Raw genomic sequence first — 19520 nt, 5'->3', positions numbered from 1 at the left:
GCATGACACCATTAAAGAGATCTAAGAGAAAGAGGGAGGAGACAGAAAAATTGAGAGAAGAGATAGAGGGAGTAGGAAGGAGAGCTAAAACAGCTTGCCGCATTGTCAAGGACATATCAAGGAGAGAGACAGGAAGGAGAGATGGAGGGAGAGACAGGAAGGAGAGATGAAGGGAGAGACAGGAAGGAGAGATGGAGGGAGAGACAGGAAGGAGAGATGGAGGGAGAGACAGGAAGGAGAGATGGAGGGAGAGATGGAGGGAGAAAGAAAAGAGTGATGCAGAGGAAGGTAGAGAGAAAAACAGTGAGAGAGGAAGGAAGAGAATACGTACCCCCCCCCCCCCCCCAATTCCTCTGTGAATTGGCCTGAATTTTCATCATATCACTGTCTACACTAATCCAATCACTACAGCTCGCTTGAAGCTAGAGTGTCAGCTAAATGGCATATATGCAGAAAGTAAACAGCATAGTGGGTCAATTTCTGCCACAACTAACAGCATTGAACAAGATGAAACAAATGCTAACACATACGCAGAAGCTTTGTGACTGGAAGGGGCTAAGTCTTACGTCTTGCTCATCTCAATATCTGCGGAGCGGCTATTACTTCACCTAGCTTAAACCACTCATCAGTCCTATCTTAAATCCAACTTCACCTAGCTTAAACCAGTCATCAGTCCTATCTTAAATCCAACTTCACCTAGCTTAAACCACTCATCAGTCCTATCTTAAATCCAACTTCACCTAGCTTAAACCAGTCATCAGTCCTATCTTAAATCCAACTTCACCTAGCTTAAACCACTCATCAGTCCTATCTTAAATCCAACTTCACCTAGCTTAAACCAGTCATCAGTCCTATCTTAAATCCAAATTCACCTAGCTTAAACCACTCATCAGTCCTATCTTAAATCCAACTTCACCTAGTTTAAACCACTCATCAGTCCAATCTTAAATCCAACTTCACCTAGCTTAAACCACTCATCAGTCCTATCTTAAATCCAACTTCACCTAGCTTAAACCACTCATCAGTCCTATCTTAAATCCAACTTCACCTAGCTTAAACCACTCATCAGTCCTATCTTAAATCCAACTTCACCTAGTTTAAACCACTCATCAGTCCAATCTTAAATCCAACTTCACCTAGCTTAAACCACTCATCAGTCCTATCATAAATCCAACTTTACAGCTAGCTTAATAAGCTAATCCTTACAAATTCTGCTGATGCTCTGATCCTGAGTGAGATATGTACATTACTGATTGCATACAGTACATTTTGGTACCCATAGTAGTTTATAATGTATTTCAATACAGGGGAGGAGAAAAAGGAACCAATTGGACTCTGGGTAAGATTTGGCGGCCATGTTGGAATGAGGGCCAGATTATAAACTTGGATCTTTAGTGACCACAGAGAGTCTGTTTAAAATCAGAAAGACAGACAGGTTGCTGACTGACTGAATAACTGTTTGACTGAAAAATCTTCTGACTGAATGATTGAGTTAACCCAGGTGAGGAATTCATTTTACAAGGAAACATGGGCCAATGTGTGTTTGTGTTATTTATGTTGTCTGTGTTGTTTATGTTGTTTGTGTTTGTTTATATTATTTGTGTTATGTTGTTTAATGTTGATGGTGTTGTTTGTGTTATTTATGTTGTTTGTGTGTGGCAGGTCTGTCAGGTGACCAGGCAGAACTGGATCGTCGTATTGAGGCATTTGGGCAGAACTTCATCCCACCGAAAAAACCCAAGACCTTCATAGAGCTGGTCTGGGAAGCTCTACAGGTAAATACATCTACAGATATGTTGATTGATGTATTGGTTGATATTGATTTGTTGATTGATTGATGTATTCATTGATTATCAGTTGATTCGTATATAGATTGATTGATTGGTTGATTGATATTCTGATTGATGTATTGGTTAATTGCTTGGTTGGTTGATTAATATATTGATTGATATATTCGTTGATTGGTTCATTGATTGGTTGGTTGATTGATTTCTCTACAGGATATTACTCTGATTATCTTGGAGGTGGCTGCCATCATCTCCCTGGGACTGTCCTTCTACCAACCCCCAGGAGGAGACACAGAGGGTATGACCTGGGAGAGGTGGAGGAACGGGGTGGATGATGTGTGACTGATGGATGATGGGGTGGATGATGATATGTTCCTCTGCAGTGTGTGGTAACGTGACAGGAGGAGACACAGAGGGTATGACCTGGGAGAGGTTGAGGAAGGGGGTGGATGATGTGTGACTGATGGATGAGGGGGTGGATGATTATGTGTTCCTCTGCAGTGTGTGGTAACGTGTCAGGAGGAGCGGAGGATGAGGGCGAGGCTGAAGCCGGGTGGATTGAGGGAGCTGCCATCTTGCTGTCCGTAGTCTGCGTTGTCTTGGTGACGGCCTTCAATGATTGGTCAAAAGAGAAGCAGTTCCGAGGGCTGCAGAGTAGGATAGAACAGGAGCAGCGCTTCGCCGTCGTACGGAAAGGCACTGTCATCCAGATCCCAGTAGCTGACATGGTGGTGGGAGATATGGCTCAGGTCAAATACGGTAAGTACCGAAACAGCAAGAAATGTGATAGGAGACATGTATGGCATAATTGACCTATATGGCATAATTGACCTGTATGGCATAATTGACCTGTATGGCATAATTGACCTGTGGGTTTTTCTTTGTATCCCGAACAATTCTTCTGGCAGTACTTTCTTGGTCTACCTGACCTTGGCTTCGAATCAAGAGATCCCTGAATTTTCCACTTCTTAATAAGAGATTGAACAGTACTGACTGGCATTTACAAGGCTTATATCTTTTTTATCTTTTTATATCCTTTTCCATCTTTATTAAGTTCCATTACCTTGTTACATGTCTTTTGACAGTTCTTTTCTGCTCCCCATGGCTCAGTATCTAGCCTGCTCAGTGCATCCACGTGAGAGCTAACAAACTCATTGACTATTCATACACAGACACTAATTACAATTTAAAAAGCCACAGGTGTGGGAAATTAACCTTTAGATGCCATTTTCACCTGTGTGTGTGTCATCTTGTGTGTCTGTAACAAGGCCAAACATTCAAGGGTATGTAAACTTTTGATCAGGGTAATTTGGGTGATTTCTGTTATCATTATGATTTAAAAAGTAGCCAAGCAACTATATGATAATAAATGGCTTCATATGATCACTATCCTTAAATACTTTTCTTTTAAATGATCAGTCATATTTTCAAAATCAATGCCAAAATTTCACAGTATCTGCCAGGGTATGCAAACTTATGAGCACAACTGTATGGTGTAATAGACCTGCATGGTGTAATAGATTTGTATGGTTTAATAGACCTGTATGGTGTAATAGACCTGTATGGTGTATGGTATACTGAACCTGCTTGGTTTGTGATATAGTAGATCTTTATGGTGTGTGGTATATTAAACCTCTTTGGTTTGTGATATAGTAGATCTTTATGGTGTGTGGTATATTAAACCTCTTTGGTTTGTGATATAGTAGACCATAATTTTATACTGTATGGTATAGTAGGCCTGCATGGTATATTGAACCTGTTTTGTTTAGGATATAGTATACTAGTATGGTGCATGGTATAATATACCTGTATTTTGTATGGTATAGTAGACCTGTACGGTCTATTATAAACTGGGTGGTTTGAATGCTGAATGCTGATGGCTGAAAGACCTGAAGGATATATAGTGTAACTGTATGGTGTATTGTATGTTATATATCAGAGTAAATGGGCAGTACTGTTTTGTGTGTGGTATATTACTATATTAGAGTTCATGTTTAGCATTGTGTATTGTACAGTATACATCTAAGTATATGGTTATTATTGCACATAACAGAGTCTACTTTAGCAGACTCTTTAGCATTCATTTAGCAGACTCTTTAGCAGTCATTTAGCAGACTCTTTAGCAGTCATTTAGCAGACTCTTTAGCAGTCATTTAGCAGACTCTTTAGCAGTCATTTAGCAGACTCTTTAGCAGTCATTTAGCAGACTCTTTTGCAGAGTGACTTCCAGAGCAAATGTCTTAAAACATCTAGGTAGAACAACCACACAACTCATTAGTAGTAAGTACAACACCCATACCAATGTGACCACCAGCCCCATCTGAACTCCTGAGTTAAATGTTTAGCTAGCAGCCACATGGCTTGACCTAGCATCTGATACATATTCTGAAACTATATCTATTCCCTTCAGTTTTTACCATAACACTTACCATATGGAGATACGCTAAATGTATGAACTTACAGAAGACATTTTACACAAAAGAAAATCTTGAATATTGCCCATCAAAATTCCCTTACGCCAAGATTGCTAGCCCTCTATGCAAACTGACATTGGCTCTGATTGACTTTCCGTGGCGGAGAAGGAACAAAAACAGAACATTACTCGATTTTCTTTCCCATCTGCTGTTCCGCCATGGCCAGCGCTGGGGGTGGGGCAGGGCGGGGCGGGGTGGGGCAGGGCGGGGCGGGGCGGGTAGTCTTTTGTGAATGGCTAGCAATGGAGCACTTCTGCTTTCAGCAGTGGCATGCCACTAATATGTGAAACTGGGGACAGAGTAGACTCAGGTGACGTAACAATATGTTTTGTAAGTTAAGCAGCAATATGCCATGTTACCTCTTACTAGATATACTTCTATTATTTTTGTGTCATCACACAGCAATTTGGACATTTTCACATAGGGGTGTACTCACTTTTGTTGCCAGCGGTTTAGACATTAATGGATGTGTGTTGAGTTATTTTGAGGGGACAGCAAATGTACACTGTTATACAAGCTGTACACTCACTACTTTACATTGTAGCAAAGTATAATTTCTTCAGTGTTGTCACATGAAAAGATATAATCAAATATTTACAAAGATGTGAGGGGTGTACTCACTTTTGTGAGATGCTGTGTGTCAGTATAACAGTATGGGTGAATGTTGGTTTCTGTAGGGGACCTTTTGCCAGCCGATGGGATCCTGATCCAGGGAAATGATCTGAAGATAGATGAGAGTTCTCTGACCGGGGAGTCAGACCACGTCAGGAAGACTGTAGAAAAGGACCCCATGCTGCTGTCTGGTGGGTCTGGGCCGGGGGGGGGTGTGTCTGTCCCTGGATGCATGCTGCTGTCTGGTGGGTCTGGGCCTGGGGGGGTGTGTCTGTCCCTGGATGCATGCTGCTGTCTGGTGGGTCTGGGCCTGGGGGGGTGTGTCTGTCCCTGGATGCATGCTGCTGTCTGGTGGGTCTGGGCCGGGGGGTGTGTGTCTGTCCCTGGATGCATGCTGCTGTCTGGTGGGTCTGGGCCGGGGGGTGTGTGTCTGTCCCTGGATGCATGCTGCTGTCTGGTGGGTCTGGGCCGGGGGGGGTGTGTCTGTCCCTGGATGCATGTGTGTATATACGTGTCTGTGGATGCGTGAAACACGTAACCCTGTTTGTGTGTGTTTACGTGTATATATGTTTTTGTGTGTGTACTTATGTGTGTGTGTGTGTGTTGTCCATAGGAACCCATGTAATGGAAGGTTCAGGCAGGATGTTGGTGACAGCCGTGGGGGTCAACTCTCAGACCGGAATCATCTTCACCCTGCTGGGAGCTGGAGAGGGAGAGGAGGAGGAGGAGGAGAAGAAGAAAGGTAAGATAGAGGAGGAGGAGAGGGGGAGAAAGAAAGAGTACAGAAGGTGGAAGAGGATTAGGAGAAATAAGGAGTAGAGAGGGCAGAGGTGAGGAGGTGAAAGAAGGTGTAGAGAAGGAGGAGGAGAGTTGGAGAAAGAAGCTGTAGAGGAGGAGGTGAGGATTTTGATTGATTGGTTGATCTGTATTTTCTCTTTCAGGAAAGCAGCCTGAAGTAGCAGTGGAAAACAACTTGAATAAAGGTAACCAACCACAGTCAGATGATAAAGATGAGGGGTTGTAGGTCAGGTTGAGGTAACAGTGTATCTGTCCGTGTGTGTGTGTGTATGTTTGTTTGTGTGTGTGTGTGTATGTTTGTGTGTGTGTGTGTGTGTGTGTGTGTGCGCGTGTCCTCCAGCCAAGAAGCAGGATGGGGGTGTAGCCATGGAGATGCAGCCTTTGAAGAGTGCTGAGGGAGGAGAGGTAGAGGAGCAGGAGAAGAAGAGAGGGAACATGCCAAAGAAGGAGAAGAGTGTTCTGCAGGGAAAACTTACCAAACTGGCCGTGCAGATCGGGAAAGCAGGTAGGACTCTGGCTGAAGCGTTTATTCTACTTTTGGCTGAAATGAAGAAATAATAAAGGTCACATTATCCCTCCCCCTCCATCCCTTTCTCCCCCTCCCCCCTCCCTTTCTCTCCCTCCCTCCCCCCTCCCTTTCTTTCTCCATCTCTGTCTCCATCTCTCTCTCCATCTCTCTCTCCGTCTCTCTCTCTCCATCTCTCTCTCCATCTCTCTCTCCATCTCTGTCTCCATCTCTCTCTCCATCTCTCTCTCCATCTCTCTCTCCATCTCTGTCTCCATCTCTCTCTCCATCTCTCTCTCCATCTCTCTCTATGTTCCTGTAGGTCTGGTGATGTCAGCTATAACAGTGATAATCTTGGTGCTGTATTTTGTCATTGAAACGTTCGTAATAGAAGGTGAGTTTAGCAGTGTATTTCAGTATTCAGAAAGCTATTTGCCTGTTGTTGTTGTTGGGTTAGTGATGTTGCTGATGTGTTTCAGGACGTGTTTGGCTGGCGGAATGTACTCCGGTCTATGTTCAGTATTTTGTCAAGTTCTTCATCATCGGAGTTACTGTGTTGGTTGTGGCTGTACCTGAAGGTCTTCCTCTTGCTGTCACCATATCACTGGCCTATTCTGTCAAGGTACGACGGTGTTGATGTGTCTTCCAGAAAGCTTGATGTCTCAAGCCTGAACAGCGTTGGGTTTTGTTGCGAAGTTGTAATTTTGGTACCAAGCCAATGCAACTAGCCAGGCACTGCTTGGTGTCAGAGGTCATGGGGTGCCTGACTCATGGGAAGGGGTTAATTAATGTACTGGGCGTTGAAATGGCCATGAGAAAAATACTGTAATGGGATTATGTAAAAGTAGTGTGAATATGAATGAACCCTCCCTCGTTCTCACTTGCTCCTTCTCTGTCTCCCTCGTCTCCCTCACACTCACCCACCTCTGTCTCCCTCTTCTCCCCTCACACTCACCCACCTCTGTCTCCCTCTTCTCCCTCACACTCACCCACCTCTGTCTCCCTCTTCTCCCTCATTCCCACCCACCTCTGTCTCCCTCTCTCCCGGCTTCCCACCCACTCTCCATTCCCTCACTCTTTCTCCCTCCATCTCGCCCGGTCCTCCTTCTTTTCCTTACTCTCTTTCACCTTATTCTCATCCCTCCCTCCCTTTCTCCCTCTCTCTCTCTCTCTCTCTCTCTTGCTGTAGAAAATGATGAAGGACAACAACCTGGTGCGTCATCTGGATGCGTGTGAGACGATGGGCAACGCCACGGCCATCTGCTCCGACAAGACCGGCACACTGACCACCAACCGGATGACTGTCGTGCAAACTTTCCTAGGTGACCCACAAATACACACACAACCCCCCCCCCCCCCCCACACACACACACACAACTCCCCACCCCCCCACACAACACACACAATCCCCCACACGCAACACACACAACCCCCCCCACACACACACAACACACACAATCCCGCACACACACACACACACAACCCCCCCCCCCTCCCACCCCCCCCCCACACACACACAACTCCCCACCCCCCCACACAACACACAAATACACACACAACCCCCCCCCCCCACACACACACACATACACACAACTCCCCACCCCCCCCAAACAACACACACAATCCCCCACACGCACACACAACCCCCCCCCCCCCCCACACACACACATACACTCACTAAAGTTGCATGCGGTGTCCTGGTAGTAAATTGGATTTTTTGTGTGTAGGTGACCAGCACCATAGGTCCGTTCCAAAACCAGGCCAGGTCAACCCAAAGACTCTAGAACTACTGGTCAACGCCATCGCTATCAACAGTGCCTACACCTCCAAGATAATGGTGAGGATTGATTGCACCCTGACAACTTACTGTGGATATAAAAAATCTACACACCCCTGGTAAAATCCCAGGTTTTTGTGATGTAAAAGAATGAGACAAAGATAAATCATGTCAGAGCTTTTTCCACTTTGAATGAGACTTGTAATGTGACCAATTCAACTGAAAAACGGACTGAAATCTTTGAGGGGGAAAAAGATAGAGATTAGATATACCATGGAACACAGTAAAGACAGTCATCATCAAGTGGAGAAAATATGGCACAATAGAGACATTACCAAGAACTGGACGTCCCTTCAAAATTGATGAAAAGACAAGAAGAAAACTGGTCAGGGAGGCTTCCAAGATGCTTACAGCAACATTAAAGGAACTGCAGCAATTTCTGGTAAGTATTGGCTGTGTGCCTACATGTGACCACAATCTCACGTATTCTTCATATGAATGGGCTATGGGGTAGGGTGGCAAGGCGGAAGCCTTTTCTTACAAAGAAAAACATCCAAGCCCGGCTGAAGTTTGCAAAATCAAACATCAAGTCCCCCAAAAGCACGTGGGAAATTGTGTTATGGTCTGATGAAACCAAGGTTGAACTTCCAAAAAGGTATGTTTGGCACAAAAACAACACTGCACATCACCCAAAGAACACCATACCCACAGTGAAGCATGATGGTGGCAGCATCATGCTTTGGGGCTGTTTTTCTTCAGCTGGAACCGGGGCCTTAGTCAGGGTGGAGGGAATTATAAACAGTTCCAAATACCAGGCAATTTTGTCACAAAACCTTCAGGCATTCGTTAGAAAGCTGAAGAGGAAGTTCACTTTTCAGCACGACAACGACACAAAGCATACATCCAAATCCACAAAAGCATGGCTTCACCAGAAGAAGATTAATGTTTTGGAATGGCCCAGCCAGACCCCAGACCTGGATCCAATTGAACATCTGTGGGGTGATCTGAAGAGGGCTGAGATATCCTCGCAATCTGGCAGATTTGGAGTGCTTTTGCAAAGAAGAGTGGGCAATGTGCCATGCTTATAGACTCTTACCCAAAAAGTGCTGTAATAAAATCAAAAGTTGCTTCAACAAAGTATTAGTTTAAGGGTACGCACACTTATGCAACCAGGTTATTGTGAGTTTTTTTTTTTTTCTCAAAGATTTCAGTTTGTTTTTCAGTTGAATTGTTCACATTATAGGTCACATTAAAGGTGGGAAATGTTGTGACATGATTTATCTTTGTCTCATTCTTTTACATCACAAGAACCTGGCATTTGAACAGGGGTGTGTAGACCTTTTATATCCACTGTAAATTAATCGTTAGGATAACCCGGAACATCAGGAGGTGGTATCATATTCAGTTGGCTATAGAACAAAGTGGTGATGACAGACGGGAAAGATCATGGTGATGACAGAGAAGATAGATTGTGGTGTGGATGACAGAGAGGATAAATAATAGTGCTAACAGAGAGGGTAGATCATGATGGTGCTGACAGAGGATAAATAATAGTGCTTACAGAGAGGGTTGATCACGATGGTGCTGACAGAGGATAAATAATAGTGCTTACAGAGAGGGTTGATCTTGATGGTGCTGACAGGATAAATAATAGTGCTTACAGAGAGGGTAGATCATGATTGTGCTGACAGAGGATAAATAATAGTGCTTACAGAGAGGGTTGATCATCATGGTGCTGACGGAGGATAGATAATCGTTATGACAGAGAGGATATCATGGTGGTGATGACATAGAGGACAGATAATGGTGATGACAAGGTGGATACATCATGTTGGTGAGGACAGAGAGGATAAAAAAGTGATGACAGACTGGGTATATCAGGGTGGTTATGACAGAGAATAGATCATGGTGGGGATGACAGAGATGATAAATAATCTTTATGACAGAAGATAAATCATGGTGGTGTAGACAGAGAGGATAAATCATGATGATGACGAGGAGGATAGATCATGGTAGGGATGACAGAGAGGACAAGGAGGATACATCATGGTGGTAATGACAGAGAGGATAGATCATGGTGGTGATGACAGAGAGGATAGATCATGGTGGTGATGACAGAGAGGACAAGGCGGATACATCATGGTGGTAATGACAGAGAGGATAGATCATGGTGGTGATGACAGAGAGGATAGATCATGGTGGTGATGACAGAGAGGATAGTTCATGGTGGTGATGACAGAAGAGGATAGATCATGGTGGTGATGACAGAAGAGGATAGTTCATGGTTGTGATGACAGAAGAGGATAGATCATGGTGGTGATGACAGAGAGGATAGTTCATGGTGGTGATGACAGAGGATAGATCATGGTGGTGATGACAGAGAGGATAGATCATGGTGGTGATGACAGAGAGGATAGTTCATGGTGGTGATGACAGAAGAGGACAGTTCATGGTGGTGATGACAGAGGATAGATCATGGTGGTGATGACAGAGAGGATAGATCATGGTGGTGATGACAGAGAGGATAGATCATGGTGGTGATGACAGAGAGGATAGTTCATGGTGGTGATGACAGAAGAGGATAGTTCATGGTGGTGATGACAGAAGAGGATAGATCATGGTTGTGGTGACAGAGAGGATAGGTCATGGTGATGACAAGAAGGATAGATCATGGTGGTGAAGCCAAATGCAAGTGATTTTGCTCTCTTTAACATCTCCCCTTTCTCTCTTTCCTCCTCCTCCTCTCTCACTAAAGCCTGCTGACCAGGAGGGTGGTCTACCTAAGCAGGTAGGGAACAAGACAGAGTGTGGTCTGTTGGGTTTTGTTCTGGACCTGGAACAAGACTACAGCACTGTCCGAGACCGGGTCCCTGAGGAACAACTGTACAAGGTTATACATTTTTATTTTATTATTTTAGCAAAATTTGTTTGCTTCAGGGTTAAGAGCAGCATAAAAACAATCAATAAACATTATACTGAAAGCAAAATGCTGGCATGTATTAAGTGAGCGTGCATCAGCCCATGTAGAACTGCTCTCTAGACGTGTTTGGTTTCCACTCTAAGTGAGGTGACCTAGAAGAGTCTTTCATGCAGTGAAAGGTAATGCTGATTTGTTAGTGCAGTCTCCATGGTTCCAAATGCTGTGAGCTATTATAAGACAGTTTCGTACAGCAGGGATGTAAAACTACAAAAACTGTATGATCAAATTAAGATACAAGCTGTCTGTCATTAATATAACTAATTAAATCATTTTATCCTCCTGGCTCTCTCTCCTCCCACGTCAATCGTTCTCCCTCTCTGCCTCGTCCCCTCCCCTCAGGTGTATACATTTAACTCTGCCTCGTCCCCTCCCCTCAGGTGTATACATTTAACTCTGCCTCATCCTATCCCCTCAGGTGTATACATTTAACTCTGCCTCGTCCCCTCCCCTCAGGTGTATACATTTAACTCTGCCTCGTCCCCTCCCCTCAGGTGTATACATTTAACTCTGCCTCGTCCCCTCCCCTCAGGTGTATACATTTAACTCTGCCTCATCCTATCCCCTCAGGTGTATACATTTAACTCTGCCTCGTCCCCTCAGGTGTATACATTTAACTCTGCCTCGTCCCCTCCCCTCAGGTGTATACATTTAACTCTGCCTCATCCTATCCCCTCAGGTGTATACATTTAACTCTGTGCGGAAGTCGATGTCTACAGTGATCCAGCTGCCAAACGGCTCCTTCAGACTCTACAGCAAAGGAGCCTCAGAGATTCTCCTGAAAAAGTAAGAGAGTTCACACGATAGAAAAACCTGGATAAGAATTGTTCCACTGAATGCAAGGACTATACACCCCTCAGGGAACAGGGGTTATAGTACTGTCCCTCCCTCAGGGAACAGGGGTTAGAGTGCCCTCCCCCCTCAGAGGACAGGTGTTATAGTACCGTCCCGTCGTCACAGGACAGGGGACATAGTACCGTCCCTCCCTTAGGGAACAGGGGTTATAGTACTGTCCCTCCCTTAGGGAACAGGGGTTATAGTACCGTCCCTCCCTTAGGGAACAGGGGTTATTGTACCGTCCCTCTCTCAGGGAACAGGGGTTATAGTACTGTCCCTCCCTCAGGGAACAGGGGTTATAGTTCCATCCCTCCCTTAGGGAACAGGGGTTAGAGTGCCCTCCCCCCTCAGAGGACAGGTGTTATAGTACCGTCCCGTCGTCACAGGACAGGGGACATAGTACCGTCCCTCCCTTAGGGAACAGGGGTTATAGTACTGTCCCTCCCTTAGGGAACAGGGGTTATTGTACCGTCCCTCTCTCAGGGAACAGTGGTTATAGTACTGTCCCTCCTTCAGGGAACAGGGGTTATAGTACTGTCCCTCCCTTAGGGAACAGGGGTTATAGTACTGTCCCTCCTTCAGGGAACAGGGGTTATAGTACTGTCCCTCCTTCAGGGAACAGGGGTTATAGTACTGTCCCTCCCTCAGGGAACAGGGGTTATAGTACTATCCCTCCCTCAGGGAACAGGGGTTATAGTACTGTCCCTCCTTCAGGGAACAGGGGTTATAGTACTGTCCCTCCTTCAGGGAACAGGGGTTATAGTACTGTCCCTCCTTCAGGGAACAGGGGTTATAGTTCCATCCCTCCCTTAGGGAACAGGGGTTATAGTGCCGTCCCCTCGTCAGGGGACAGGGGTCGTAGTACTGTCTCTCTCTCAGGGAACAGGGGTTATAATGCCGTCCCTCCCTCAGGGAACAGGGGTTATAGTACTGTCCCTCCTTCAGGGAACAGGGGTTATAGTACTGTCCCTCCTTCAGGGAACAGGGGTTATAGTACTGTCCCTCCCTCAGGGAACAGGGGTTATAGTACTATCCCTCCCTCAGGGAACAGGGGTTATAGTACTGTCCCTCCCTCAGGGAACAGGGGTTATAGTACTGTCCCTCCTTCAGGGAACAGGGGTTATAGTACTGTCCCTCCTTCAGGGAACAGGGGTTATAGTTCCATCCCTCCCTTAGGGAACAGGGGTTATAGTGCCGTCCCCTCGTCAGGGGACAGGGGTCGTAGTACTGTCTCTCTCTCAGGGAACAGGGGACATAGTACCGTCCCTCCCTTAGGGAACAGGGGTTATAGTACTGTCCCTCCCTCAGGGAACAGGGGTTATAGTACTATCCCTCCCTCAGGGAACAGGGGTTATAGTACTGTCCCTCCCTCAGGGAACAGGGGTTATAGTACTGTCCCTCCTTCAGGGAACAGGGGTTATAGTACTGTCCCTCCTTCAGGGAACAGGGGTTATAGTTCCATCCCTCCCTTAGGGAACAGGGGTTATAGTGCCGTCCCCTCGTCAGGGGACAGGGGTCGTAGTACTGTCTCTCTCTCAGGGAACAGGGGTTATAATGCCGTCCCTCCCTCAGGGAACAGGGGTTAAGGTGCCGTTCCTCCTGCAGGAAACGGGGGTTAAAGACAATGGCAGCTTTTATCTAATGACGTTTCCTCTTTCTCTCAGGTGTTCCTATATCTTAGACGCTCGCGGAGAGCCGCAGACTTTCAGACCCAGAGACAGGGACGAGATGGTGAAACAGGTGGCGCAAACATAGACAGACACAAACAAGCCAGGGCATTCAATCTGAATTAAATGACATGTAATGTAGTTGAACATAAATTAAACCAAATGTGGTTTTCAGGTGATCGAACCAATGGCGTGTGAAGGGTTAAGAACCATTTGCATTGCGTTTCGAGACCTTCCATCCAATCCCGAGCCAGACTGGGACAACGAGGCCGACATCGTTACTCAGCTGACCTGTATAACCGTAGTGGGCATAGAGGATCCTGTAAGACCTGAGGTAGTCTGTCTGTCTGTCTGTCTGTAGTGGGCATAGAGGATCCTGTAAGACCTGAGGTAGTCTGTCTGTCTGTCTGTCTGTATGTCTGTCTGTCTGTATGTCTGTCTGTCTGTCTGTAGTGGGCATAGAGGATCCTGTAAGACCTGAGGTAGTCTGTCTGTCTGTCTGTATGTCTGTATGTCTGTCTGTCTGTCTGTAGTGGGCATAGAGGATCCTGTAAGACCTGAGGTAGTCTGTCTGTCTGTCTGTATGTCTGTATGTCTGTCTGTCTGTCTGTAGTGGGCATAGAGGATCCTGTAAGACCTGAGGTAGTCTGTCTGTCTGTCTGTCTGTCTGTCTGTATGTCTGTATGTCTGTCTGTAGTGGGCACAGAGGATCCTGTAAGACCTGAGGTAGTCTGTCTGTCTGTCTGTCTGTCTGTCTGTCTGTCTGTATGTCTGTATGTCTGTCTGTAGTGGGCACAGAGGATCCTGTAAGACCTGAGGTAGTCTGTCTGTCTGTCTGTCTGTATGTCTGTATGTCTGTCTGTAGTGGGCACAGAGGATCCTGTAAGACCTGAGGTAGTCTGTCTGTATGTCTGTATGTCTGTCTGTCTGTCTGTAGTGGGCACAGAGGATCCTGTAAGACCTGAGGTAGTCTGTCTGTCTGTCTGTCTGTCTGTCTGTCTGTCTGTCTGTAGTGGGCATAGAGGATCCTGTTTGATCTGAGGTAGTCTGTCTGTCTGTAGTGGGCACAGAGGTTCCTGTTTGATCTGAGGTAGTCTGTCTGTCTGTCTGTCTGTCTGTCTGTCTGTCTCTAGTGGGCACAGAGGATCCTGTTTGATCTGAGGTAGTATGTATGTCTGTTTGTCTGACTGACTGTCTACTGGTTTGTTACTGTTTGTTGAATTTTCTCCTTGTTTCTTTATCCACTGCTAGGTGCCTGAGGCTATTCGTAAGTGTCAGAAAGCAGGCATCTGTGTGAGGATGGTTACAGGTTGGTAATGACTCTTTAACACTTTTATTTTGTATATGGACTGCTTTTTTAAGCAGTAATGTTAGAGAGTTTGTGGAATATGGCAAATAAACCACAGATAAGTGCTGTTCCTAGAACAGCCACATCTTACCACAGCTGAGAGCTGTTCTTAAGACGGACACATCCTTACCACAGCTGAGAGCAATGTACTTGCAATGTACAACAAACAAACAAAAAGTATATTATTGCTGTTAAGGACTGGTTACTGACTCAATTAAAACAGTATAAATGTTTTTTGTCATAGCTGTGGTACAAGTTCTCATATAATTATTTAGTTTGTTTCCTCACGGCATACCTACATGAAGCATCTAAGTCAGTTTATTTTATAAATATTTCTTGGTCTCCTTTGTTTTACTCATGGTATTTATAGGAAACTTTCATGCCTTCAGTTCTATTTTTGATTTCTTCATATTTTTCTTGTTCTCTCTGCCATCTTTTTTGACACCTTCCAGACATCTCAGCCTTTGAGGAAATGTATGAAGAGGTTGTCCCTACCAAACCTCTGTGGGGAGATGAAACTAATAGAATCAGATTTTAGAAATAGTTTTTACTTTATCTAAAAACTCTGACATCACTGGAGTGATCTTCAGGGCCGGCTCCAGGCATGAGCAACATAAGTGGTCGCTTAGGGCCCCCACAGCTAGGGATCCCTCGACCAATAGGGGAGAGGGGGCCCCAAATGAAATTTTGCTTAAGATCCCCAAAAGGCTAGAGCCAGCACTGCTGATCTGTGCTGAAGATGAATGAATATACTGTATGTCAAGGAAGTCACAATTATTGTGTGTGTATATAACCCACCAAACACTCGGTTTTAAGAAGCCCTGAAGATAAACACTATGAATAAAATTTGCACCAGGTACGTTTTAGAAATAGACAGCTTTGTAAAAGTTAAAGCATTACAGACATTTTAAAAGTTAATAAGACAACATAAACTAAATCAAAAGGTATTAAGAACATTCATATAATAAATGAAATGAGGAAATATATATATTTTTTAATTCAGCACTTTCAGCACATTTTCACAATGAATGTAATATATACCTAGAATGAAAATGAACACTCCCCACTGGGGTGTTAAAGGGCTCAGTCCTTCACTCAAAGTGTACTAATCAATCTAATGAATGTTTAATATTCTCAGAAAACTAAAGTGTAACATCAGCTTTTGTAATGAGAGCATGAAGTAATGTCCACTGATCTAGTATTTGCACATGCTGTTCCCGTCAGACACAAAGGATCTAATGAAGCATGTATGTTTCAGTTTGTTGAGTTACAACCTATGCTTAACAAATACAAATGAAAATACAGGAAAAAGTTACTTTACGCTGTCTTTACAACAAATATTACTATTCGTGTGAAGTGTCAAAACAATATAAATTAATTCAAGCAAACTAGAATCTAGTTAGAAGAAGTCAGTTTTTAGGGAATTGGGTTTGGAGAAGCTAGTGTTCAGGGAAACTGTATAAGCAAAGCCAGTGTTCAGGGAATCTGTTTAAGCAAAGCTAGTGTTTAGGGAATCTGTTTAAGCCAAGCTACTGTTCAGGGAATCTGTTTAAGCAAAGCCAGTGTTCAGGGAATCTGTTTAAGCAAAGCTAGTGTTTAGGGAATCTGTTTAAGCCAAGCTACTGTTCAGGGAATCTGTTTAAGCAAAGCCAGTGTTCAGGGAATCTGTTTAAGCAAAGCTAGTGTTTAGGGAATCTGTTTAAGCCAAGCTACTGTTCAGGGAATCTGTTTAAGCAAAGCTAGTGTTCAGGGAATCTGTTTAAGCAAAGCTAGTGTTTAGGGAATCTGTTTAAGCCAAGCTACTGTTCAGGGAATCTGTTTAAGCAAAGCTAGTGTTCAGGGAATCCTTATTGGTTAAAGCATCTCTGTTAACCCCCCAGGTGACAACATCAACACAGCCAGGGCTATAGCAGCTAAATGTGGCATAATCCATCCTGGGGAAGACTTCCTGTGCATCGATGGGAAAGAGTTCAACCGCCGAATCAGGAATGAGAAAGGAGAGGTGTGTGTGGTGTAATTATGCCTGTGGGTGTGAGTAATGTGAGTACATGTGTGTGTTATCAGGCGTTCATGTGTGTGTGTATTTGATGGGTAGGTAGAGCAGGAGCGGATCGACAGAGTCTGGCCTAAACTACGAGTGCTTGCTCGCTCCTCCCCCACCGACAAACACACACTGGTCAAAGGTCAGCCGTGAAAACGCAAGCACACAGATCATTTTTCAACAGACATACTCTATATATATATATACACACACCAATGTATATCCACTTCTGTGTGTGTGTGTTCAGGCATCATGGACAGCACTGTGTTGGAGCTGAGGCAGGTTGTCGCGGTAACAGGGGATGGGACCAATGACGGGCCAGCACTGAAGAAGGCGGACGTGGGCTTTGCCATGGTAACGCTCTGCTCAGAGCTACGTTGTCTGTCTGTAATGACTACCATAGTAGTCCTCCATTAATCACTAGTGAAGTAATATCGACCATAGTAGTCCTCCATTAATCACTAGTGAAGTAATATCTACCATAGTAGTCCTCCATTAATCACTAGTGAAGTAATATCTACCATAGTAGTCCTCCATTAATCACTAGTGAAGTAATATCTACCATAGTAGTCCTCCATTAATCACTAGTGAAGTAATATCTACCATAGTAGTCCTCCATTAATCACTAGTGAAGTAATATCTACCATAGTAGTCCTCCATTAATCGCTAGTGAAGTAATATCTACCATAGTAGTCCTCCATTAATCATTAGTGAAGTAATATCTACCATAGTAGTCCTCCATTAATCACTAGTGAAGTAATATCTACCATAGTAGTCCTCCATTAATCACTAGTGAAGTAATATCTACCATAGTAGTCCTCCATTAATCACTAGTGAAGTAATATCTACCATAGTAGTCCTCCATTAATCACTAGTGAAGTAATATCTACCATAGTAGTCCTCCATTAATCGCTAGTGAAGTAATATCTACCATAGTAGTCCTCCATTAAGTCAGATGTGTGGTTTTGTGGACTGGAGATTGTTCCAGCGGTCATGTTAATGGTCTTCTAGATAATGTTTGTATTTCTGTGCTTTAGGGCATCGCAGGGACGGACGTGGCCAAGGAGGCGTCCGACATCATCCTGACGGATGACAACTTCAGCAGTATAGTGAAGGCTGTGATGTGGGGCAGGAACGTCTACGACAGCATCTCCAAGTTCCTCCAGTTCCAGCTGACTGTCAACGTGGTGGCTGTCATCGTGGCCTTCACCGGGGCCTGTATCACACAGGTTACACACACACACACACACAACACTGTGACTGGCCTGTATCACACAGGTTACACACACACACAACACTGTGACTGGCCTGTATCACACAGGTTACACACACACACAACACTGTGACTGGCCTGTATCACACAGGTTACACACACACACACACACACACAACACTGTGACTGGCCTGTATCACACAGGTTACACACACACACAACACTGTGACTGGCCTGTATCACACAGGTTACACACACACACACACACACACAATATGGTGTGTTCCGTTATCTCCCCACGGAAAGGGCAACCCAGTGTACAAAGGATATTACTCAGTCTTTCAGATTAATTTGTTTATTTTCCATAAAGAATAACCAGCAGGTAATAAACCAAGTGGCTGCACACCGGGTTGAAAGTCATAACAACTGAATGAAACATGAACAATTTGACCATCAGGAAAAAAAGGGGGACAATCCCATAACTGCCTTCCCCTCTCTTTCCTCCCTCCCCCTTCCCCCCTTCCTGTCTCTTCTCCCTCACCCTTCCATTTCTCCTCCCCCTTTCCTGTATCCTCTCCCTCCCCCTTCCTGTCTCTTCTCCCTCCCGCTTCCTGTCTCTTCTCCCTCACCCTCCCATTTCTCCTCCCCCTTTCCTGTATCCTCTCCCTCCCGCTTCCTGTCTCTTCTCCCTCCCCCTTCCATTTCTCCTCCCCCTTTCCTGTATCCTCTCCCTCCCCCTTCCATTTCTCCTCTCCCTCCCCCTTCTATTTCTCCTCTCCCTCCCCCTTCCATTTCTCCTCTCCCTCCCCCTTTCCTGTCTCCTCTCCCTCCCCCTTCTATTTCTCCTTTCTCTCCATCTCTTCCATCAGGACTCTCCTCTGAAGGCGGTTCAGATGTTGTGGGTTAATCTCATCATGGATACCTTTGCCTCCCTCGCTCTAGCAACAGAACCCCCAACAGAGTCCCTGTTGCTACGGAAACCCTATGGCCGCAACAACCCTCTCATCTCCTTGACCATGTTGAAGAACATTCTAGGTCACGGAGTCTACCAGCTCATCATCATTTTTACTTTGCTGTTCATAGGTATATATATATATACACACACACACACACACTCACACACACTCAACCTAAATCTAACCCTCATTTGAACATTTACCCTACTCCTAATCTCTAAACGGAAAAAGTTTTTGTTCATATGTTCATTGGTTGTTACATTAGTGATCACAGTTTTAAAATATGTATACAGACAAAAACACACACACCCCACATACATATACACACACCACACACGCACACAGCATCACATCTTTCTTCTCTTTAAATTCTTTCTCTCATCACTTGTCCTTCCTCTCTCCTCTTCTTCCTCCTAATCCTAGTTGTCTTTTCCTCCTGTGAAGAACTTAAAACACTTTGACAGTGTCCCATTCTCCTCTCCTCTCTTCTGTTCTCCTCTCCTCTCTTCTGTCCTCCTCTCCTCTCTT

The 19520-nt window shown here is 44.9% G+C and overlaps 1 protein-coding gene across 2 annotated transcripts in view; it reads left to right on the top strand.

Moving 5' to 3' along the window:
- atp2b3b (ATPase plasma membrane Ca2+ transporting 3b) overlaps nucleotides 1–19520 on the top strand; it is a 42095-nt gene that overhangs the window by 7640 nt on the left and 14935 nt on the right. For both annotated transcript variants that reach the window (XM_034295933.1, XM_034295934.1), the window contains exons 3-23: nucleotides 1663–1775; nucleotides 2001–2085; nucleotides 2289–2546; nucleotides 4939–5064; nucleotides 5487–5615; nucleotides 5815–5856; nucleotides 6012–6176; nucleotides 6499–6570; nucleotides 6656–6798; nucleotides 7366–7498; nucleotides 7904–8013; nucleotides 10709–10843; nucleotides 11610–11716; nucleotides 13432–13507; nucleotides 13610–13768; nucleotides 14686–14743; nucleotides 16663–16784; nucleotides 16878–16965; nucleotides 17071–17177; nucleotides 17861–18052; nucleotides 18906–19119. In XM_034295933.1, coding sequence (XP_034151824.1) covers nucleotides 1663–1775; nucleotides 2001–2085; nucleotides 2289–2546; nucleotides 4939–5064; nucleotides 5487–5615; nucleotides 5815–5856; nucleotides 6012–6176; nucleotides 6499–6570; nucleotides 6656–6798; nucleotides 7366–7498; nucleotides 7904–8013; nucleotides 10709–10843; nucleotides 11610–11716; nucleotides 13432–13507; nucleotides 13610–13768; nucleotides 14686–14743; nucleotides 16663–16784; nucleotides 16878–16965; nucleotides 17071–17177; nucleotides 17861–18052; nucleotides 18906–19119 — 2634 coding nt within the window. The remainder of the gene's footprint in view (nucleotides 1–1662; nucleotides 1776–2000; nucleotides 2086–2288; nucleotides 2547–4938; nucleotides 5065–5486; nucleotides 5616–5814; nucleotides 5857–6011; nucleotides 6177–6498; nucleotides 6571–6655; nucleotides 6799–7365; nucleotides 7499–7903; nucleotides 8014–10708; nucleotides 10844–11609; nucleotides 11717–13431; nucleotides 13508–13609; nucleotides 13769–14685; nucleotides 14744–16662; nucleotides 16785–16877; nucleotides 16966–17070; nucleotides 17178–17860; nucleotides 18053–18905; nucleotides 19120–19520) is intronic.

The sequence above is a fragment of the Esox lucius genome, chromosome 12 (assembly GCF_011004845.1).
Source record: "Esox lucius isolate fEsoLuc1 chromosome 12, fEsoLuc1.pri, whole genome shotgun sequence".
In the NCBI taxonomy this organism is placed as follows: Eukaryota; Metazoa; Chordata; class Actinopteri; order Esociformes; family Esocidae; genus Esox; species Esox lucius.
Note: the sequence above shows the minus strand (reverse complement) of the source record. Positions and strands in the feature narration are given on the sequence as shown.